Source organism: Myxocyprinus asiaticus, chromosome 50 (genome assembly GCF_019703515.2).
Source record: "Myxocyprinus asiaticus isolate MX2 ecotype Aquarium Trade chromosome 50, UBuf_Myxa_2, whole genome shotgun sequence".
NCBI classification, from domain to species: domain Eukaryota; kingdom Metazoa; phylum Chordata; class Actinopteri; order Cypriniformes; family Catostomidae; genus Myxocyprinus; species Myxocyprinus asiaticus.
The window spans coordinates 19,562,501-19,587,197 of record NC_059393.1 but is presented as its reverse complement, the minus strand read 5'-3'; the positions used below and the strand labels follow the sequence as shown (position 1 = coordinate 19,587,197).

The 24,697-nt window shown below is 43.2% G+C and overlaps 1 protein-coding gene across 1 annotated transcript in view; it reads right to left on the bottom strand.

The window, feature by feature from the left end:
- LOC127438762 (contactin-associated protein-like 5) overlaps positions 1-24,697 on the bottom strand; it is a 102,526-nt gene that overhangs the window by 26,653 nt on the left and 51,176 nt on the right. Inside the window, exons 8-11 of the mRNA XM_051694589.1 lie at positions 21,912-22,188; positions 20,181-20,324; positions 19,683-19,854; positions 12,507-12,613 (exon numbers count right to left, since the gene is read on the bottom strand). Coding sequence (XP_051550549.1) covers positions 12,507-12,613; positions 19,683-19,854; positions 20,181-20,324; positions 21,912-22,188 — 700 coding nt within the window. The remainder of the gene's footprint in view (positions 1-12,506; positions 12,614-19,682; positions 19,855-20,180; positions 20,325-21,911; positions 22,189-24,697) is intronic.

The window sequence follows — 24,697 nt, the reverse complement described above, 5'->3', positions numbered from 1 at the left end:
GGCGGTAGACCCGAAGGATGCGTACTTTCACGTCTCGATCCTTCCTCGACACAGACCCTTCCTGCGGTTCGCGTTCGAGGGTCAGGCGTATCAGTACAAAGTCCTCCCTTTCAGCCTGTCCCTGTCTCCTCGTGTCTTTACGAATATCGCAGAGGCTGCCCTTGCCCCATTAAGGGAGGTGGGCATTCGCATTCTCAACTATCTCGAAGACTGGCTAAACTTAGCTCACTCTCGAGATGTGTTATGCGCACACAGGGACCTGGTGCTCTCACATCTCAGCCGACTAGGGCTTCGGGTCAACTGGGAAAAGAGCAAGCTCCTCCCGGTTCAGAGCATCTCTTTTCTCGGTTTGGAGTTGGACTCAGTCTCCTTGACGGCGCACCTTACGAACGAGCGTGCCCAGTCGGTGCTGACCTGTTTGAAGGCGTTCAAACAGAAAACAGCGGTTCCACTGAAACTTTTTCAGAGGCTCCCGGGGCATATGGCATTCTCGGCGGTGGCCACCCCGCTCGGGTTGATGCATATGAGGCCGCTTCAGCACTGGCTCCAGACTCGAGTCCCGAGATAGGCATGGCGCCACGGGACACACCGCGTGGCCATTACGTCGGTCTGTCACCGTCTTTTCAGCCCTTGGACCGACCTCTCATTTCTACGAGCAGGTGTTCCCCTAGAACTGGTCTCCAGGCGCATCGTGGTCACGAAAGACGCCTCCAAAACGGGCTGGGGCACTGTTGGCAACGGGCACGCAGCCGCCGGTCTCTGGACGGGTCCGCGGCTGCGTTGGCACATCAACTGCCTCGAGTTAGTTCGGACAGACAGCACAGCAGCGGTAGCATATGTCAACCGCCAAGGCGGTCTGCGCTCCCGCTGTATGTCACAACTCGCCCGCCGTCTCCTCCAACGGAGTCAGCAGCACCAAGTCGCTGCAAGCCACTCACATCCTGGGCAACCTCAACACTTCGGCGGATGTGCCGTCACAACAGGTTACCCTCAAGGGAGAGTGGAGACTCCACCTTCAGGTGGTCCAGCTGATTTGGAGTCGATTCGACAGGCGCAGGTGCACTTGTTCGCCTCCCAAGAATCCTCCCCACTGCCCGCTCTGGTACGCCCTGACCGAGGCCTTCCTCGGCATAGACGCGCTGGCACACAGCTGGTCCCCTGGCATTAGCAAATATGTGTTTTCCCCCAGTGAGCCTGCTCACACAGGAGGAGAAGGTCGTCCTGGTAAGCACCCTACTGGCCCACCCAGACGTGGTGCTCGGACCTCACGCTCCTCGTGACAGCTCCCCTCGGGCAAATTCCCCTGAGGAAGGACCTTCTTTCTCAGGGAAGGGGCACCATCTGGCACCCGCGCCCAGACCTCTGGAATCTCCATGTCTGGCCCCTGGATGGGACGTGGAAGACCTAAGCTGTCTCCCACCTGCGATGGTAGACACGTTCACTCAGGCTAGGGCTCCCCCTACGAGGCGCCTGTATGCCTTTAAGTGGCGTCTGTTCGCTAAGTGGTGTTCTTCCTGTCGGGAAGTCCCCCAGAGATGCGCAGTCAGATCAGTGCTTTCCTTCCTGCAAGAGAGGTTGGAAGGGAGGCTGTCCCCTTCCACCTTGAAGGTGTACGTTGCTGCCATAGCAGCACACCACGACGCAGTCGACGGTAAGTCCTTAGGGAAGCATGATCTGATCATCAGGTTCCTAAGAGGCACCAGGAGGCTGAATCCCTCCAGGCCGTGCCTCATTCCCTCATCGGACCTCTGTAGTTTTTCAGGGTCTACAGAGAGCCCCCTTTGAGCTTTGCAGTCAGCCGAGCTGAAGGCACTCTCCTTGAAGACTGCCCTCCTGACTGCGCTTACTTCCATCAAGAGGGTAGGTGACCTGTAAGCGTTCTCTGTCAGCGAAAGTGCCTGGAGTTCGGTCCGGGCTATTCTCACGTGATCCCTAGACCCCGACCGGGCTATATGTCCAAGGTTCCCACCACTCCTTTTAGGGACCAGGTGGTGAACCTGCAAGCGCTGCCCCAGGAGGAGGCAGACCCAGCTCTGTCGTTGCTGTGTCCGGTGCGTGCATTACGCATCTATTTGGATTGCACGCAGAGCTTTAGAATCTCTGAGCAGCTCTTCATCTGCTTTGGTGCACAGCGGAAAGGAAGCGCTGTCTCCAAGCAGAGGATCGCCCACTGGCTCATTGACGCCATAACTATGGCATATCTCGCCCAAAACATACCGCCCCCGGTAGGGCTACGAGCCCATTCTACCCGTGGTGTAGTGGCTTCTTGGGCCCTGGCCAGAGGTGCCTCTCTAACAGACATTTGCAGAGCAGCGGGCTGGGCAACACCCAACACTTTGCAAGGTTCTACAACCTCCAGGTGGAACCGGTTTCGTCCCAGGTAGTGGCACGCAACACAAGCGGATAAGCCCGGGATAGCCGGCCGGGTGTATCGCTTACACATAGCGCCTTCCACCTCCTTTTGAGCTGAAGACGTGCGCTGTTAATTCCCAGTATTGTTCACAAAAGTTGTTCCCTGGTTGACTTCCTCCGAGCCCTGTGGCAGTCGAGTTTTCGGAGAGACTCGCTGCCGGCCCAGTACACGCGCTAACTAAGAGCCCGGTTCTGGGGTAGGTGCTCCGCATGTGGCGGTTCCCTGTAAGGCTAACCCCATGTGATCTATACCTTCCGCTAATTCATTTCCCTGCTGGCCAACTGCGTCTTCCTTGGGCAGAGCCTCTCTGCCCCAGTCTCCATGTTGTAGTAATTCCTCCCCCATTAGTCAGGATCTACCTTGAAGGCTCTCCACATGGTTGGAAAGACAATGTGATGTATTCTTCCACTTAAATATCCCCCCTCTCTTGGGGCGAGGTGTGGTCTCCGCGGTGTCCTCCCCTTGGGAGGGACACCCCCCGACTGGACCTGGCGGCCCAGTCGGATAATCCCCCTTCTTTTTTAGGGAGTGGAAAAAGAGAAGGGGAAAGAGGCCACGACTGGGTTAAGCCTGTCTCTATCTCTGGGTAGTCGACTTGTCCCCAAAAAGGGCTGTTCAACACTCATAACTGTGTTGGGGGAGGTTACGTGTCGACCTGGTGTGCTGGCTATGAGGCACACAGCAAGTCTGCCCACCACACACCGCCAGCTCACGTAACATAATTCAGCCTTGTGGTGTTTTGTATAGGGACCCCTAGTGTCACTACATCGACACCAACGTCGAGTAAGTGACAGATAGGGAACGTCATGGTTACTGGTGTAACCTCCGTTCCCTGATGGGGGGAACGAGACGTTGGTCCCTCCTGCCACAACGCTGAACTACCTGCTGAAATGGCCGGACCTTATATCGGCTCCTCAGCGTAAAACCTGAATGAGTGGTTGCATACCAGCTCCTTTTATACCCGTATGTTCGGGGGAGTGGCATGCAAATACCACTCGCCAATTTTCATTGGCCTTTTATCAAAGACCAGAGGTGTCTCGGGCTCCCAAGAGTGACCCCTAGTGTCACTACATCGACACCAACGTCTCGTTCCCTCCATCAGGGAATGGAGGTTACACCAGTAACCATGATGTTTATGGTTGTTTGTATATTCTTACCCCATTAGCAAAAAAAATGTTCTTCTTATTTTAAGCATAAAACTAACTCTCACGAGTACAGGAAGAAGAACTATAATGCAGGATGGCAATCAATGGGTTTTATTAACAGAAAACAAAAGAACAAAACTAGAACAAAAATACTCACAATGGAGAAAATAACAGAAACAAGAATCTTAAAATGGGTAACAAATATAAACACTAGACCTACCAAAACTGCACTAGAAATGACTGAAAACACACAAAACACACAAAACAATTTGGCAAAGACAATATGGAGGATGTCACAATATATAAGGAGCATAACACATGAGGAACAAATGAAACTACACTGAAAACCCTAATAAGTTGTCTTTACTCAATTAAGTAAACTCATTACCTCAGTTGAATGGAGTAATGGTGTTTCCAAAACTTGTGTAATTAAGTTTACTTAGTGTTCACATGAAGTTAACTAGATGCAAGTAGACTTCACTCAGATTTCCCATTTACATATTGTTGTTTATACTTAATAAATATATACAATAACACAGCTCAAATAAAATATTATAGGTCAGTCATTAAATAAACTTAATTCTCCACAGAAATGCATATATACATGTACTTCACTTGCATATGCACAAGGAGAACTGAAATAGAGTTAACAGGGTCCAGCTTGACCAAAGGAGACACAGATCACCCTAATGGTGACATCACACAAACAACTATTTGCAACAAAACAACATAAATAATACAACAAAAGAGCTAAAACCTCTATGAGTTCTTAATAACAACTATTTAAATGCCCCATAAATTCACTTTAACCGAGGAGTTATTAACACTTAAAATCTTAAGTCTATAGATTTTTAAGATAAATAAATTCAATGAACATAAATTGTTGCATTATGAGCCTAAAACTTGACATTTCAAGTAATGTTTACTGTTTGGAAAATGCACAGCTAAACAGATGTGTATTCAGTCTGGATTTAAATGTGGCTACTGTTGGGGCACATCTAACCTCTTCTGGAAGCTGGTTCCAACTGCGGGTGGCATAATAGCTAAACGCTGTCTCACCTTGTTTTGAGTGAACCCTCTGTATGTCTAACTGACTTCTAATGATCTGAGAGGTCTGTTAGGTTTATATTCAACAAGCATATCTGAAATGTATTTAGGTCCTAGGCTATTGAGCGATTTATAAATGAGTAATAGTACTTTAAAATCAATTCTAAATGTAACTGGAAGCCAGTGTAAAGACCTGAGGACTGTAATAATATGCTCAGATTTTTTGGTTCGGGTGAGAATCCTGGCAGCAGCATTCTGAATGAGTTGCAGGTGTCTAATGGATTTTTTGGGATGGCTGGTTAGGAGTCCATTGCAATAGTCTACCCTACTGGTGATGAATGCATGAACAAGTTTCTCTAAGTCTTGACTGGATAAAAAACATCTAATTCTGGATATATTTTTTAGATGATAGTAGGCTGATTTAGTTATTGCTTTGATGTGACTTCTGAAACTAAGGTCTGACTCTAAAATGACACCAAAATGTCTTACTTGAATTTTTGTCTTTAGGCCCTTGGAGTCAAGGAATGTATTCACCTTTGGAATTTCGCCTTTGTTGCCAAATATAATGACCTCTGTCTTGTCATTGTTTAACTGAACATCCAACTGTTAATTTCATCAATGCACTGGCACAGAGAGTCTATGGGGCTGTAGTCATTTGGCGATAGGGTTAGATAGATCTGGGTATCGTCTGCATAGCTATGGTATGCAATTTGTTTCTTTTTCATAATTTGGCCAAGTGGGAGCATATACAGGTTGAACAGGAGCAGTGAAAGAATTGAGCCATGTGGGACTCCACACGTCATGGATGTCCACTCAAATTCATAATTGCCTATGTTCACATAGTAACCCCTACCTTCTAGATATGACCTGAACCAGCTGAGGACCGTCCTAGAGAGCCCTACCCAGTTTTCCAGTCTGTCTTGGAGAATGTTATGGTCAACAGTGTCATAAGCAGCAATGAGATCTAATAATACCAGCACTGATATTTTTTTCCTGAATCAGTATTTAGCCAAATATCATTTAGGATCTTTATGAGCGCCATCTGTAAATTATCCAAGTAGCCATTCGAGATTAAGAATTTGTTCAGCTGATTGAAAACAACCTTTTCAATGATTTTTGCAGAGAGTGCGGGTGCTAGATTGGCCTGCCTGCAGTCTTGACCGTCTCCAATTGAGAATGTGAGGTGCATTATGAAGTGCACAATATGGCAACGAAGACCCCGTACAATTGTGCAGCTGAAGACCTGCATAATGGATGAATGTGGCAAATTGTCCTGGTTACTTTCATAACCTCCGTTCCCTGATGGAGGGAACGAGACGTTGTGTTGATGTAGTGACACTAGGGGTCACTCTTGGGAGCCCCAAACACCTCTGCCTTTTTGAAAAAAGGCCAATGAGAATTGCCGAGTGGAATTTGCATGCCACTCCCCTGGACATACGGGTATAAAAGGAGCTGGTATGCAACCACTCTTTCAGGTTTTGTGCTGACCAGGTCCCGGCCATTTCAGCGGGTAGTTCAGCGTTGTGGCAAGAGGGACACGACATCTTGTTCCCTCCATCAGGGAACGGAGGTTACGAAAGTAACCAGGACGTTCCCTATCTGTCACTTACTCGACGTTCTGTCGATGTAGTGACACTAGGGGTCCCTATACAAAATGCCACAACTAGCTGAACTGTGTTGCATGAACTGGCGGTGTGTGACGGGCAGACTGCTGTGTGCCTCGTAGCCAGCACACCAGGCAGTGACGTAACCTTCCCCAACGCACTTATGAGCGTTGAATGGTCCATCAGGAACAAGTTGACTGCCCAGCTATAGGGACAGGCTAGCCAAGCCGAGGCCTCTTTTCCCTCTTTTTTCTCCCCAAAAAGAGTGAAATTTGTTAACTGACTGGGAGCCACAAATGTCTGCGTCGGGGGGTGTCCCTCCCAAGGGGAAGACACTGCAGAGACCACACCCCACCCAAAAAGGGGGGGATGGGTATTTTGAGTGGAATATATCAAATAGTCTTACCGAGTCTTGTTGGAAATATGTCATGTGGAGAGGTCCATGGTAGGTCCTACCCGAAGGGGGAGGAGTTTCTACAGAGCATGGCGACCGGGGGCAGAGGGGCCTCTGCCCAAGAAAGACGCAGTTTGCCGTTAGGGAAACAATTTTTGTGGAAGATATCATATGGGGTCGCCTTCGTGGAACCAGTACATGTGGAGCACCTACCTCAGTACAGGGGCTCATTAGTGCACTTACTGGGACGGTCAGAGAGTTTCTCTGCAAACTCAGCTGCCAGAGGGCTAAGGAGGAAAGTCATCCAGGGATCACAGTCTGTGAACATGACTGGGAGTCAAGAGCGCACATCTTCACCTCAAGGGTGGGGAAAGGCACTATGCGCAAGCGGTACACCCGGCCAGTTGTCCCGGAACTTACCTGCTTGTGCCTGCCAATACACAGGACGAGTCCGGGTCAACCCGGAGATTGTAGACCTCGCAAATGTGTTGGGTGTTGCCCAGCCTGCTGCTCTGCAGATGTCTGCCAAAGAGGCGCCACTGGCCAGGGCCCATGAGGCCACCACACTCCTGGTGGAGTGGGCTCGTAACCCCGCAGGGGGTGGCACGTCCTGAGCCTGATATGCCATCTTGATGGCGTCGATGACCCAGTGGGTGATCCTCTGTTTGGAGACAGCGCTTCCTTTCCGCTGTCCACCAAAGCAAACAAAGAGCTGCTCGGAGATACTAAGGCTCTGCGTGCGATTCAAATAGATGCGTAAAGCTCACAGCAATGCCAAGGCTGGGTCTGCCTCCTCTTGGGGCAGGTTCACCACCTGATCCCTAAAAGGAGTCGTGGGAACCTTGGGCACATAACCCGGTTGGGGTCTCAGGATCATGTGAGAGTAACCCGGACTGAACACCAGTCACGATTCGCTGACAGAGAACGCCTGCAGGTCCCCTACCCTTTTTATGGAAGTGAGCGCAGTCAGGAGGGCAGTCTTCAAAGAGAGTGCCTAAAGTTCAGCTGACTCCAAGAGCTCAAACGGAGCTCCCTGTAGACCCTGAAGGACTACGGAGAGGTCCCACGAGGGGACAAGGCATGGTCTGGCGGGATTCAACCGCCTAGCGCCTCTCAGGAACCTGATGATCAAGTCGTGCTTCCCCAAATACTTACCATCTACTGCATCGTGATGTGCCAAAATAGCGGCTACATACACCTTCAGGGTGGAGGGGGACAGCCACCCCTCCAGCCTCTCCTGCAGGAAGAAAAGCACTGATCTGACTGCACATCTCTGGGGGTCTTCGCGTCGGGAAGAACACCAATTAGCAAACGGACGGCACTTCAAGGCATACAGGCGCCACGTAGAGGGAGCCCTAACCTGAGTGATCGTGTCTACCACCGCGGGTGGTAGGCCACTTAGGCCTTCCACGTCCCGTCCAGGGGCCAGATGTGGAGATTCCAGCGGTCTGGTTGCAGGTGCCAGATAGTGCCCCGTCCCTGAGAAAGAAGGTCCTTCCTCAGGGGAATTTGCCAGGGGGGGCTGTCGTGAGGAGCATGAGATCCGAGAACCATGTCTGTGTGGGCCAGTAGGGTGCTACTAGTATGATCTGCTCCTCATCCTCCCTGACCTTGCACAGGGTCTGTGCAAGTAGGCCCACTGGGGTAAACATGTATTTGCATAGTCCACGGGGCCAGCTGTGTGCCAGCGCATCTATACAGAGGGGTGCCTCGGTCAGGGTGTACCAAAGTGGGCAGTGGGAGGATTCCCGGGAAGCAAACAGGTCTACCTGTGCTCGACTGAATCGACTCCAAATAAGCTGGACCACCTGAGGGTGGAGTCTCCACTCTCCCCTGAGGTTAACCTGATGTGACAGCGCGTCCGCTGCGGTGTTGAGGTCGCCCAGGATGTGAGTAGCTCATAGCGACTTGAGGCGCTGCTGACTCCAGAGGAGGAGACGCCGGGTGAGTCGTGACATGCAATGGGAGCATAGACCACCTTGGCGGTTGATGTACACTACTGATGCTGTGTTGTCCGTCCGGACCAACACATGCTTGCCCTGGATCAATATCCGGAACCTCCGCAGGGCGAGCAGTACTGCCAACATCTCTAGGCAGTTGATGTGCCAATGCAGCTGCGGGCCAGTCCAGGAGCCAGCGGCTGCGTGTCCATTGCATATGGCACCCCAGCCCGTCTTGGAGGCATCTGTTGTAACCACGATGCACCTGGAGACCTGCTCTAGGGGAACCCCTGCCCATAGAAATGCAAGGTCGGTCCAAGGGCTGAAGAGGCGGTGACAGATCGGCGTGATGGCCACGTGATGTGTCCCATGGTGCTATGCCCATCTTGGGACTCAAGTCTGAAGCCAATGCTGAAGCGGTCTCATATGCATTAACCCGAGTGGTTTGGCCACCGCTGAGGATGCCATATGTCCCAGGAACCTCTGAAAATGTTTAAGTGGAACCGCTGTTCTCCGTCTGAATGCCTTAAGATAGTTCAGCACCGACTGTGTGCGCTTGTTCATGAGGCGCACTGTCATCGAGACTGAGTCCAACTCCAGACCGAGAAAAGAGATGCTCTGAACCGGGGAGAGCTTGCTCTTTTCCCAGTTGACCCGAAGGCTGCGGTTTGCCTTCATCTTGAACGGGAGTCTGTGCAAAGCCCAGTTCGGTATTCACAGGTCCAGGATTGGTCGCAACCCACCGCCTTTCTTCGGTACGATGAAGTAAGGGCTGTAGAACCCTTTCTTCATCTCGGCTGGAGGGACAGGCTCTATCGCGCCCTTGCACATAAGGGTAGCGTTCTCCGCACGCAAGGTTGCGGCGTTCTCGCCCTTCACCGAGGTGAAGCGGATGCTGCTGAACCTGGGCGGGCGCCTGGCAAACCGAATCGCATAGCCGTGTCGGATGGTCCGGGTCAGCCATCGCGACGGGTTGGAAAGTGCGAGCCATGCACCCAAACACCGGGCGAGGGAATGACCAAGTTGGACGTACCAGTGGGTGGGGCCTCGTGGTGGGGCGGAGCTCGAGGTGCCAACTACCCTCGTGCAGTTCTTTTAGCACCTTGGCTTGGTGTACTTGCAGGAGAGCCATGGCATGCAGGGCGGAGGCAGCTTGTCCAGCGGCACCGTAGGCTCTAGCCATCAGGGACGACGTAAACATACAGGCCCTGGACAGGAGCTTCGGGCGCCCATGCCAGGTGGCGGCGCTCTGCAACACAAGTGCACCGCGGGCGCCTTATCCACCTGTGGGATCACTGAATACCCCCTGGCCGCTCCGCCATCGAGGGTAGCGAGAGTGGGAGAGCTGAACGACCGGGACCAGCAGTAAAAGGTGCCTCCCACAATCTTGTTAGCTCCTCATGCACTTCCAGGAAGAAAGGAACGGGGTTGGGACGTGGCCGTGGGTGGCACCCCGTGCCCAGGACCCGATCGTCGAGCCGCGAGGGTTCAGGGGAGAGTGGAGGGTTCCACTCTAGCCCGACGCTCGCGGCCGCCCGGGAAAGCATGTCTGTCATTTCCACGTCGGCATGAGACTGGGTGACCTTCTCGAAGGAGGAAGCCCAGCCAAAGCCTCTGCATCAGACTGGATGAGCCCGCTCTCCGATGCTGCGCTCGATAACTCATCGTCTTCCAGAACTCTGAACCAGAAGTCGAACTCGAGCTTAGAAGAGCCGCCGGTCTCGTGCGAGAGCCCGATAGGGGCAAGCGAGCATGCTGGGGAATGGGAGGTCCGTGGGGGGATACCCGGTGGAGGTGGTCCCATTGATGTCCCCAAATCGCCCCCAGTGCTAACCAATGCTGCCTCAAACCCGTAGGTAGAAGGACCGGTGCGGGGAGCTGCTGGGGTGGATTTCTTTCTTACAAAAGCAAGCCACGACTGCAACATTGCCATGGTCATGTTCTCGCAATGTCGACATGACTCATCCACGAACGATGTCTCTGCGTGGGCAGTGCCCAGACACATAAGACAGTGATCGTGGCCGTCAGAAGCGGAGAAATATTGACCACAACCAGGAATAACACACAAACGGAAAGGCATCTTTAAAAAGACGTTCCGTGTGTGCCACTCTTTTAGAAAGAAAATATACTCTTTTTACAATATACTCTTTTAGTTGTTTCTGCCGAAGCGCCCAGGGGTGTTCTCTGCACTCCATGGGTGCAGAGGGGGAGAAGCCACTGAAATGCGCCGTAGAATCCAGCAGATGAGGTGAATGAACTTCACGGATGAATTCAGCTTCAATGAATAGAACCGCTCGGCTCCGAAGAAAAAATCTGAATGAGTGGTTGCATACCAGCTCCTTTTATACCCGTATGTCCGGGGAAATGGCATGCAAATTCCACTCGCCAATTTTCATTGGCCTTTTTTCAAAAAAGCAGAGGTGTTTGGGGCTCCCAAGTGTGACCCCTAGTGTCACTACATCGACACAACGTCGAGTGAGTGACAGATAGGGAATTCCACTTTCTAAACTTAACAAACTTGTGTCTTCAGTGCCTAAATGTTTAATAAGTGTTATTAGAAGAAATGGTGATGTTTCACAGTGGTAAACACTCGACTGTCCAAACTTTTTTGGAGTGTGTTGCAGTCGTCTGATTTGAAATGACTGTACATTTTCACAAAAAAAAAAAAAAAACCTATGAATAAAACACCATTCAATGTGTAGTTGTAGTGCTTTCAATATAGCAAAGTGTGAATATAATTTACAAATCACTCATTTTTGTTTTTATTAGCATAGACTAAACAAGAATATGAGGAGGTGTAGTTTACAAAAACGAGCAGCTGGGGAAAGAAGAGCACATGGTAAACAAACACAAACAGAGCCATGTGCTCAGACACAACCACAACACGAAGAAAAGCACACAAAAATCCAAAACAGACAAAAGCCAGACTGCAGTCCAGACAGGATCATGACACTAACACAGTTTAGTGAGTTTTGTGCATTATAAAAAAAAATAAAAAAATAAAAAAAATAAACATTTAGTAACATTAACAGCATTAGCATAACAAATATACTGAAGTATACTAAAATTATTTATTAATAAGTATAATAATAAATAAAGTTTATTACAATAAACTTAATTTGAAATATATTCTCTGAAAACAAGTCATATATTTTAAATATTTTTTTTTTTTAAAGTTTTAATAATGTTTATATCTTTTTACTGAATAAGAAGCAAAAATAATTTGTATATTAAAAGTACATTACAATTATTTATTAACAAATATACTAATAAGTTTATTAAAAATAAACTTAAAAATATTCTCTGGAAACAAGTCTTATCTTTCAAATTTATATTTTACATTTAACAAAAATATTTAAGTATATTAAAATTATGTATTACTAATAACTAAGTTTATTAAAATAAACATAATTCAAGATATTTTCTGAAAAAGTCTTAATTTTTTTTATTTATATTTTACATTTATTATATTCAGATCTTTTTAATTGGAAAAGAACAAACATATTTAGTATATTAAAAGCATATGATTTAAAAACAAAATTTTACTAATAACTGAGTCTATTAAAATAAACTTAATTCAAGATATATACTTTCTGAAAAGAAGTCTTATCTTTTAAATTTGTCTTTATGTTTTAAGGGTGTATAGGAAGACAAAAATATATATATAAAAAAACTAAAATGTTTATTTTTTCACTTATTTACAGTGTATTTCTTGATTTCTCACACAATCATTTAAATTTTCCTCTCAGCTTTTCTCTTCCATAAACATGTTAATTAGTATTACAAAAAAAAAAACAAAAAAACAAAAAAACAAAAAAAGAAAATCTAGCTTGTTCTTCATTAATCAAAAAACCTAAAGGAGTCAAAAGTTTGTAGCTACATAAAAAGTCAACTTTGTTCTCATTATCATTGTTGTTTGTGCCAATGTTTTAATTGCGATCACTTTTGTTCTTGTTTACTCACAGTTATGACAAGTTGCTCCCGTATACCCGGTTCCTGAGCAGTCACAGAAGAAGGTGCTCCAAGACTGAGAGCATTCCCCGTCATGCTCGCAGTAGTTAGGAAGACATCTGTAGGGAAAATAAGATTACTGATTAAACGTACAACTTTCACGGCACTTACAGGGGTATGGCAAATGCATTACCAAATTACACAAATCCTGCAAATGACACACTGAGACATAAGGTACAAAACCGAGCGGTAATGCATTTTGTGCTTGGGGGAATTTGATGCGAGGACGTGGCATCAATCAATAACCAAAAGTGACTGTTAGAAAAAGATGTGTGAGACTGAAAGCTCACGAAGGATGCAAACATTTTGAAACAGACTGAATGCACACTCATGGATGAGAATGGTAGACAAGCGCTGAAGGATTGCAATTGTGATGAAGTCTAGAACTCTTTTGCTCTCTCTCTGCGAGATTTAATTATCAAACAGGTATATAGCAACTATCAGTGACTGTTGAAATGATTGACTACTTTGTACACTCGGCATTCAGTTTATTAACTGTAAACGATCTAAATTTCTCATAACAGATGGGGTATTTATAGTTTGATCGCTCTTATCATTGGTAAACAATCTACACAACATGATAAATTATGTAACTCATAAAAAACATTTAACAAATCCTTAAAGGCAACAACAAATGACTTCAAAAGGGAACTTGCCCTGAAATTTATGTTTTTTCCAAAAGACAACAATAAAGCATGTGTTCTCACGCTTTGAAAATGAGAAACATTTTAATGCAAAACATATGCTAAATACCTGTGTGTAAAAATGCCAATTAAAACTGTAACACGGTTGCACTCCCTTGTTACAGTATAATCCAACAAAACCATCTGGGTGTGTACTTAGCTGTAAAATTACAACCTCTTTTGATGTACCTCTCATTAAAGACTCTGAAAGGTGCGTTAATGTTGTAATAGTTTCTGTCACTCAATGAAATTTAATAATTGAATCAACTAATCAAATGCTGTACCAAATATTAATACCTGCAGAGGTGTGGAAAAAAGGACTTTAAAGAACAGTACAATACGAGACTGCTACTTTGATTAATACAGCAGGGAGAGTGGGAGAACAAAAGATCAGTATAATGAGACAACGAAAACACAGCTGTCAGACTCCATCTAGACAGAAATAACTCATCTCCACGTAGCATGTGATGAGGGAAGGGAGTAGAGAAATGACAACCTTCTCGCCTCATGGGCCACGGGATTGCGGCCATATCAGTAGCTCAGCAGAGGTTGATTCTGAACTGTCGCGAGCTGATCTCAGCGCTAACAGGCACCCCACATTGCAAGATGAAACTGAACTGAAGTTAATGGCCTAAAATACATTTAAATTCTTCTCTAACTGTGCAATTTCTATGACGTTAAGCACAAGAGCACAAAGGCCATTCTTTTGGAAAAAAGTGCATGGTACAGAAAGGTTCTAAGGAAGGAGTTATGAATTGTAAAAGTGGGATATCTAAAGTACCGTTTCGAGAATTTTCATTTAGCCTATATTCATTGTGAATAAATACAATTTTTTTTTTCATGGACAAATATGTAAGTGGCCTTTTAAAAAGTCACCACCATGATCCTAATTTGCTCTGGTTGATTACCAGGAGTTTGCAAGAGTTTCCCAGAAGGTTGCTTACTGGCCAAAGTTAAAAGAGCCCAACTTTAAAGGCCAAAGTATACTTCGGTTCTCCATGTACCGGTACATCTCGCGCACAGTGCGCATGATTCAAATTTTGTCATCAGCACAGTATGCACAGACTGTTTGCGTGCAGCTCATTTTTCAAGACTCATATAGACTAAAAAGTATCACAAAGCAGTCGTAGTGCACATGTGGTGAACATGTCTGAATGGGCTTGTGTTTAAAAGAATATACAGTACCTTTAAAGGCTGTGACCTCAAATGTGTGCAAGATGGAACAGCACATGGAAAAACTATATATATATATATATATATACCCTGGCCTTAAGTCTCTATGGTATTCTGGTCCCTAGATATGGCTTGGATTACTCCTTCAATGTAAGTCTGAGATTTTTTCACCTATTCAGTCTTCTGTCAGGCGAAAATTGTCAGATTGCTTAGAAAAGCACCACCACACCTCTCTTCAGCAAGTCACATGATTTGAGGTATAATTCATGTCTATAGCACAAACATGTTGGACAAGTTACATACTGACGCTTTATACTTAGAGTAAGGGGTACCTTAAAGGCAAGAGTTTAATTCAGTTTCTTTGTCGTGAGTCATACTTCGTCATGAGATGGTCGAGCACTCAGCCTTTCAAAGTATACTATTTTGAGGTAGTATACTATACAGATTTGAGATAATATTTTGGGACAGTCAAAGGCAGGTACATGCACCAACGATGCTCAAAGACACAGACTCTCCCAGTGTCTTGAAAAACTAGGTTACACGTGGATGGGCCATGCGCACTGCGCCTGTGATGAAATTGTAGTATACTTTGAACTTGAGGATGGGTACCTATTCGCTCTCTCTCTCTCTCTTGCTCTTTCTTAGTCTTGTTTCACTCTATATTCTTACTTCTGCAAAGCACCTGATGAACAGCAGGGCATTGCGGATAAAAATTATTCACATGTCTGGATCACAGAGGATAGCAACATTTTTGCCCACAAACCTCCTCCTCCCTGCGGGCTCTATTCAGGGCAACAGGGGGGGGGGCTGTTGGCAGGAGCTGTGGCTTCTTGGCCCAGTGGCCTCTTTCCAAATCTCTATTGATCTGCCTGGACATATCAAACTGCACTCAGCTGGCAAGGACAAGGACTTAGGGTCTAGCTATAGGTTAGACAGAATGATAAAGAGATGAAGGAAGCTGAAAAAACAAGATATAGAGTGATAAAGAAATATAGCTAGAGTGTCTAAGGTAAGGTACACTAGACTAGCTCTCCATTAATGATTTATGATGGTGATCAAAGGTCATCACAAAGGAGTGCCCCTTCTTGGGACTTTGGCACTTATTCTAGAAGACAGCCAAAATCCATAACTGGCCTCAGTTATCTTGATTTACTATGGCTGATAAGCTTTACCAAACCAAAAACAGAGGCACACTTTCTACAGCCTTGGTACACAAACCGTGGCTCGTAAGCCTCATGAAGCTCTTTAATGTCATTGTTGCGGCACAAAGTCACACTTTTTCTTCAAAATTGTTCTTTAACAAGTTTTTGCTTACATCTTGACAGCCATAATGATGTTCAGTAGCATTTCAAGTCACATCATTATGACATGTCTCAAAGAAGGCATGGACTTATGTTGAGCAAATGCAAAACCTCCAAAATCTACTTGCCAAGCAGCCTCTTTATCATGTTGCACTTAATACTCTGGCAGTGAAGTTATAAAGAAACTCGCAGCAAAAATTATTTCCTTGTGCATTATAAATATTCAGTGTAGGTATGTACGAAGTTGAACCCCACGTGAAATTCATGTTGGGAAATGTTGTTGCCACCGGAAGTTCAAATTCTCAATTGTGTGAATTTTCTATTCAAATGATGTTATTTCACCCGTTGAATTTTGCAAAGGTAAATGTGAAGGAGCCTCTACTTTGGCTGCACCCTAAAGACCAATCAGAATAAACACAGTTTCATACAGTTGTCAGACGCTAGGATAACCAGTTAGCTGCGAACTACGTTGGCTAGTGGAAATTTTTATTAACACAGAGGTGAAGAAATCAACATTCAAAGAGTGTCGAAACCTGTGCAATATTAAGTATGAACAAATTTATGTTTATCAATTGTGGTTATTTTTTAAAATGTGGCTTTTGTGAACAAAATAAACTGGATTTTGAACAGGCTAAGATTGAGTACTACTACTCAACAAAAGGCATAAGCTAATGAAAAGACGCCTTAAATCTAAATGTGCCAAGTATGTTTTAATTCATCTGAGACTACCATATGGGTCACTGCAGTTTATTTTGGACTATTAAACTTGTCAAGATAGTTTTGACAAGTTTTGATTCTTAGGTGGTCAAAAGGGCACCTCAAATATCATTTGACAAGGATGCATCAGACTGAGTGGGTCATGGAACCCTGCCTGGAACTGTAGTTTTCCCATGGACTTTTCACAGCATGTTGGCAGAGCTAAAATCACAATTCATCCCCACGCTGGCCCTGCCAGCAGTCATTTGCGCAGGTGCCAGGTCTGAGCATTTGCTCAGTGAAGAATGTGCCGTACGTTGCCAGAAAGACCTGCAGAGACGAGATTGACGCGGAGAAATATTACCCCTCTCTCTCTCTCTCTCTCTCTCTCTCTCTCTCTCTCTCTCTCTGTTTCCCTGGCTAGATTCTGTAACACTCTTAAAGAATGGCCAACTTTCTTTCTTTCTAGCTTACTCTTTTCTAATGCTCTTACATAGTCTTTCCTTCCTTCCTTCCTTCCTTCCACCAATTCTCTGTTCCCACGTCTATCTGTCAGTGGATCACCAGCTTTCTGACAGACAGGCAGCAGCTAGTGAGACAGGGGAAATTCACTTCCAGTACATGTACGATCAGCACTGGTGCCCCCCAGGGATGTGTGCTCTCCCCACTAATCTTCTCCCTGTATAGACTGCACCGCCAAGGACCCCTCTGTCAAGCTCCTGAAGTTTGCAGACGACACTACTGTCATCGGCCTCATCCAAGATGACGATGAGTCTGTATACAGAAGTGAGGTTGAACGACTGGCTCACTGGTGCAGTCAAAACAGCCTGGAGCTGAACACGCTGAAAACAGTGGAGATGATAGTGGACTTTGGGAGGAACGCCCCAACATTGACCCTGCTCACCATTCTAAACTGCACTGTGGCAGCAGTGGAGTCATTCAGGTTCCTGGGCACTACCATCTCACAGGAGTGGGAGACCCACATTGACTCCATTAAGAAAAAGGCCCAGCAGAGATTGTATTTCCCTCACCAGCTGAGGAGGTTCAACCTGCCACAGCTGCTGCTGATACAGTTCTACTCAGCAGTCATTGAGTCTGTTTTCTGCACTTCATTATCTGTCTGGTTTGGTTCAGCTACGAAATCAAACATCAGAAGACTACAAAGTACAGTTCGGACTGCTGAGAGGATTACTGGTTGCTCCCTTCAAGAACTGTACACTTCCAGAGTGAGAAAAAGGGCTGGAAAAATCACTCTGGACCCCACTTACCCAGCCCACTACCTTTATGAACTGTTGCCTTCTGGACGGCGCTACAGAGCACTGAGCACCAGAACCGTCAGGCACAGGAACAGTTTTTTTTCCTTCAGGCTATCCATCTCATGAACAGTTAAAACTGCCCCGTTGAGCAATAATTATGTGCAATACACAGCTTGGTCTATTTATATTTATCCAACATACCATACCTCTTCTGCCATTACATTCCCTTGCAACTGTATATAACAGATTTGTATTTATACATACGTATATATATATATATATATATATATATATATATATATATATATATATATATATTTGTCTTATTGTGTATTTCTATATATATTTTCTATTCACTTTTTATTTTTATTCTATTTTTTTATTATTATCCCTGTCTTGTTGTTGTATTGTTTGTGCACTGGAAGCTTCTGTCACCAAGACAAATTTCTTGTATACTTGGCAATAAAGTTCATTCTGATTCTGATTATTTTTCTTTCTTTCTTTCTTTCTTTCTTTCTTTCTTTCTTTTCTTTTTGTCTTTTTTACTTCCATCCATTCTTCATTTCTTCCATCCATCCACCCTTCCTTCCTTCCTTTGCATTTTATTTTTCCTACCTTTTATCCTTCCTTCCTTCCCTTTCTTCCCTCCTTCCTTCCATCTTTCCTAACTTCCTTACGCCCATCCATTCTTCCATCCATTCATCTATCTTTCCATCCATCTATCCTTCCTTCTTTTCATCCTTTCTTCCCTAAATCTTTCCATCCTTGCTTCATTCCTTCCTTTCGTCCATCCATTCTTTTGTCCATCCATATTTGCATCCTTCATTCCTTTCGTCCCTCCATTATTTTATCCATCCATACAGTATATGCATCTTCCTTCCATCTTTATTAACTTCCTTACGCCAATCCATTCTTCCATAAATTCATCTATCCTTCCATCCATCTATACATCCATCTATCTTTCCTTCCTATCATGATCCCTTCCTTTAACCTTTAATCATCCATATATGTATCCTTCATTGCTTTCATCTTTCTTTCTTTCCTTCCTTCCTTCCTTACATTCATCAATCCTTCCATCCATCTATACACCTATCCTTCCTTCTTTTTATCTTTCCTTCCTTTCTTCCTTCTAATATTACATCCTGTCTTCTTCCTTCCTTCCTTCCTTCCTTCCTCTGACTAGCATTTTCTCTATCGCTTTTATCCTAACCTGTCTATCTCTTTCTCTCGGTCACTCTCCCTCATCTTTATTCCACTGTGTTTATCTCCCACTCGTGTGTGCATGTGTGCTGCAAAGTAGACCACGGAAAACAGGCCAGGAGGCTGAGGGACGAGGATAATGGAGAAACTGTCTCATCTGCTCATTCCCTCTATCCATTCAAATCTGTCATTATATTGTTCACGGTGCAAGCAACAGTGTTGAGCGCTGTGGTGTCATGAGCATAAAGAGAACACACATACAAATGCATTGTAGTATGACAGAGCGATACATTAACCACACTGCACACACATATATGCAAATACCACCTTTAAAAGCAGCTTTCTTTTTCAACAGTAACCAGAATCTCACTTTCGCCAGCTTGCTAATTACTTCTAATTTGCTGCAGTCTTACAAATACTGAACAAGTTTGTAACAAAGGTTGCGTCCTTGTCGGATGCTAGAGCTATTCAAAATTTTGCCCCCCGCTTTTGCACTCTATAATAGTGTTAAACAAATTTTAGCTGTGTGAGGTTTGTTTTATTCACATAAACATTGCAATAAACATCAGTCCTCTTTGGCAAGATACAAAAGATTTTTTGCAGATTCAAAGATTAATGCAAAAAAGGTGAAGGCCAATTTGCTTGCTAAACACGATCAACACTTATTTGTTTTGAAACTGTGTTTTTATTTTTATTTTATTTTATTTATTTTTTTTTATCACTCATGATCTCTTATTTTGAGTGAATTGCAATTATTCAAAAATGCACTTGTCGTTTTCATATGAAAAAGACTAACAAATACCTGTACAACAGTTATACCTGTCACGAATGCCACAGATGTCAAACTGGAGCTTGCTGTAGTTTCCAAGCAGGCCTTGCTGCACCAAGTAAAAGTTGATTGGCTGGTTGTTAATCACAATAGAGCGTATGCATCCCTGATAGGCCTGAGTTGGATTCCGACATCCCTGATTGGCTAATATTGGTGGACAACCTGTTAAAATGTTTACAAAGTACATTAATTGGAAATTCCTTTGCAGTTTAATAGATTTAAATAGATAGAAACAAAAATAAACTACTTTTCTTTAGTTCTGTTCTCTAGGAACATTAAAACATTATATAATGTTGTCCTTTACAGTCAAATATAGATTAGAACACAATGCCAGTGATTACTCTTGCATCATAAAGAACAAAAAAGAAAAGTGCATATAGTGGTTAAGCTGCCCACACAATTCTGTTTTACATAAGCTATCCACATCACCTCACACCATTGTATTTTCACAAACATACTTTTAATTACTGCATATGCTACCATCCTACCTCCAATCAACACACTCTTCCCAGGCTGTGCCATCTCTTTCAGCTGCATGGTCGACGGTAGCTCGTCGTCTACCGAAAGGGACACCTGCAGTCCACCCATGCTAACAGACACGGTGTGCCATTGGCCATCACTCAGCGCCTGACCTGGCAGAGGAAGACACAGAGCGATGTTACACCTCAAACGCTGCATATTAATCATGGTGAATGATTGACAGATCTGGGGTTTGCGCGCTGGAGCTCAACGAGTTAATCTGCATATGTCAGCTCGGTAGAGAATCCTCCATTCCCCTTGAGAGGGACGTGCAGAGATTCGGTTTGGCGTCTGCGATGGCAGCCTGCCAGGCAAACTGCATTCAGAATTTAGTTGACAAACAGGTGCGCCTGCCAAAAGAGTGTTTAACAACTAAAAATCTTAAATTCTCTGTAAATGCTTTTAAGGGGAATGTGAGCACACGAAGATTGGTTTTGTTTATGTCCTTTTATGGCGGAGACAGAAAAATGAAGAAAAATAGAACATTGTATATATCCTTGGGGGTTCTTATTGTGAGCCAATTACAATTACTGTGCATTCATGCTGTTGCACAAAAACTCATTTTCTTAATTCAGAATTTTTGTTTTCTAGTAAAAATATTGAGCATCATTAAAATACTTCAAACAAGATAAGTTCGCTTGAAAATCAAAATTGTATAAGATAATAAGACTTGTTTTCACAGTATCTATTTTTAGGTTTATTTTGTTTATATATCTCAGTAAAGTTTGTTAGAATAATGATTTATGCAAGAAAAAAAAGTATTTCAACGTTGATTGGGATAAAAATGTATTCTAATTGACCCCTCATATTATCAGAAATGTTGTTCCTACAAGAATGGCAAAACCTAAACACCCACACATACACTGAGACTACACTGTCAATCTTGGATCAAAATCTTATTTAAACCTGGAAAACACAAAAAGTTGTATGATTAAAACAAAGACGCTTTACAAAAACATACATAAATTCATTGGTCAAAACAAACTTTGATGGTGGATTGACAAAGCCTTGTTTGAAAGTTTAAATAGTTTTGAAATTAAAGTTTGAAGGGGATGGATGGATGGATGGATTTGACAGTTGGAATTTGAATTCATGAACATTCTCTTGGCTCATTTGAACATTCCATCAGTTTAAGTCTATGGGAAGTTTCATTGCCCACTAAGGGAAAACCGTAAGTCTGATCAGTTAGAAAAGACAAAGCAACCCGGGTCAGAACAATCCAAAGGTCTGTGCCAAATTTGGTGGATGTAGTTTAAAAGCTTTTGGAAAGGTTGCGGTCAGAAATTTGGGCCTTTGTTTAGGGATTTTGAAAAGACCCTAAACCAAGTCTGTAGAACAGTATGTTGGCTTTTTGCACTATTTCTAGGTCACTAATCAAATGTAAGCACTTTTGTAACCATGTTAACTTCTTTCTTGCTTACATTGACGCACACAAGATGCTCTTTGGAAAACTCTCAAATCATGCTGGATAACATGATCATCAGGTTTTGTTCATGCTCGCTCAAGTTCATGCTGACAATAAAGCAAAAGGGTGACATCCCAAATACTAAGAAATTCCAAAATTCATGTTTTCAATTAAACTTTTCACTCAAATTGCTATGCTGATAATATAATTTGTAGCAATTGCAAAATAGAAGCATTTCCACAAGTGGTCTCAAACTTTTGGACCCCACTTCAACATAATTACCGCCATATCTCACCGATGACTATGTCCGAGCTTTGCAGAGGTGATCTGTGATGTGTAAGTCTAAGTTGCCCGTGAACAAGCAGCACCAGAAGTCTCTCAGTCTCTCTCCTCAGCCAGGTGGAAAGTAACATCGCTTCCCTGTTCCACGTTCGGAACTGAAATGTCACCGACAGTTGTTCCCTGGCACCGTCCATTACACCGTCCGCAGGAAGTGAAAGGAAACTGCTGCTAGAGCTCAAGAAGGTGGTGGACACCAGCTGTGGCTCTGAGCAGGTAAAGGTCACGTTTCCCTGAAATGACAAGTTATGGGTTGGAGGGCTTGCATACATTCAGATTCTTATGTTAAATTATTTCATTACATGCTTTACTTTTTACATTACATCAGTTGTATTAAGAAAACTGCTAACACTGCAAAAAATGATTTTCAAGTGTTTTTGTCTTGTTTTCCAGTAAAAATATCTAAACATTTCTAAAACGTGATTTATTTACTTGACAAGCAAACTGGCATGAGATTTTAAGTCTTGTTTTGAGAGAAATCTAACTGAATTTAGTGAGATTTATGCTTAAAACAAGGAAAACTGTTTGCCAATGGGGTAAGAAAAATAAACTTAATTCAAAGGGAAAACAAGTTTATTTTTCTTACCCCATTGGCAGATTGTTTTATTTTATTTTTTAAGTCTAAAGTTCACAAAATTTTGTCAGATTTCTTTTAAAATAATACTTAATATCTTATGCCATTTTGCTTGACAAGTAAATAAATCATGTTTTAAGAATGTTTAGATAATTTAACAGGAAAACAGGAAAAAAATACTTGTCTTAAAAAAATATATTTTTTTCCAGTGTACAATCTAAAACAGCATACAATCATTAAGTGAGGAACTTATGCAATAATAATTATTTTTATTTTTTTTTTTGTTTTTTTTAGTTTTTAAAGGAACAGTTCTCCGCAAAAAATGAAAATTGTGTCATTATTTAATTAGCCTTATGTGTCTCCAATCCCACATCACTCCAAAAAATAATTTTCTTAATTAGTATTTTTGTCTTGTGATCCAGTAAAAACATCTAAATATTCTTTAAACATGATATATTTACTATGAGAAGTAAAATGGCATACGATATCAAGTCTGGTATTCAGAAAATCTGACAAAAATTTGTAAAGTTTATGCTTTTATATATATATATATACACTGGCGGCCACAAGTTTGGAATAATGTGCACATTTTGCTGTTTTGGAAGGAAATTGGTACTTTAATTCACCAAAGTGGCATTCAACTGATCAAAACATACAGTCAGGACATTACTGATGTAGTAAACAGCACCATCACTATTTGAAAAGAAGTCATTTTTGATCCATCAAAATCCACCATCACTCCAACACCTTTTCCTTGAGTAATCATGCTAAACTTTTAATTTGGTACTAGAAAATCACTTGCCATTATATCAAATACAGTTGAAAGCTATCTGGTTCGTTAAATGAAGCTTAACATTGTCTTTGTGTTTGTTTTTGAGTTGCCACAGTATGCAATAGACTGGCATGTCTTAAGGTCAATATTAGGTCAAAAATGGCAAAAAGGAAACAGCTTTCTCTAGAAACTCATCAGTCAATTATTGTTTTGAGGAATGAAGGCTATACAATGCTTAAAATTGCCAAAAAACTGAAGATTTCATACAAAGGTGTAAACTACAGTCTTCAAAGACAAAGGTCAACTGTCTCTAACAAGGACAGAAAGAGATGTGGAAGGCCCAGATGTACAACTAAACAAGAGGATAAGTACATCAGAGTCTCTAGTTTAAGAAAGAGACGCCTCACATGTCCTCAGCTGAGAGCTTCATTGAATTCTACCCGCTCAACACCAGTTTCATGTACAACAGTAAAGAGAAGACTCAGGGGTGCAGGCCTTATGGGAAGAATTGCAAAGAAAAAGACACTTTTGAAACAGAAAAACAAAAAGAAAAGGTTAGAGTGGGCAAAAAAACACAGACATTGGACAACAGATAATTGGAAAAGAGTGTTCTGGATCTTAACCCCATTGAGCTTTTGTGGGATCAGCTAGACTGTAAGGTGTGTGAGAAGTGCCCGACAAGACAGCCACATCTATGGCAAGTGCTACAGGAAGCATGGGGTGAAATGTCACCTGAGTATATGGACAAACTGACAGCTAGAATGCCAAGGATCTGCAAAGGTGCCATTGCTACATGTGGAAAATTTTTTGATGAGAAATTTTTAGATTTTTTTCAAATTGTAATAGTAATTTCAGCTACTTGTTTTCCCTTTAAAATATATATTTGTTTCTTGTTTTAACCATAAACCTCACTAAATTTAGTTACATTTCTCCGAAAACAAGACAAAATATCTTATACCATTTTGCTTGTCAAGTAAATGTAACTTGTTTTAAGAATGTTTAGATATTTTTATTGGAAAGCAAGACAAAAATAATAATTATACACAATATACAAATATAATGATACTAATTATATATTATTTTAATAAAAAAATAAAAAAACACTATAAAGGAGTCCTTTTCGACTTGTGCGCTATATTCCAAGTCTTCTGAATTCATATGATAGCTTTGTGTGAGGAACCGACTGAAATTCTAGTAGTTATTCACTGAAAATCTTCCTCTCCACTGCAGTTCTCAAATCTTATTCTCCATTCCACATATTCGAACTGGCACGATTGTGTTTAGTGACGAAATTCACTAGAAAAATTAAAAGCATTTAAGTTTGGAACAAAATGATGGTGAGTAAATAATGATTGAATTGTCTTTTTGGGTGAACTATCCATTTATGGATGAATGT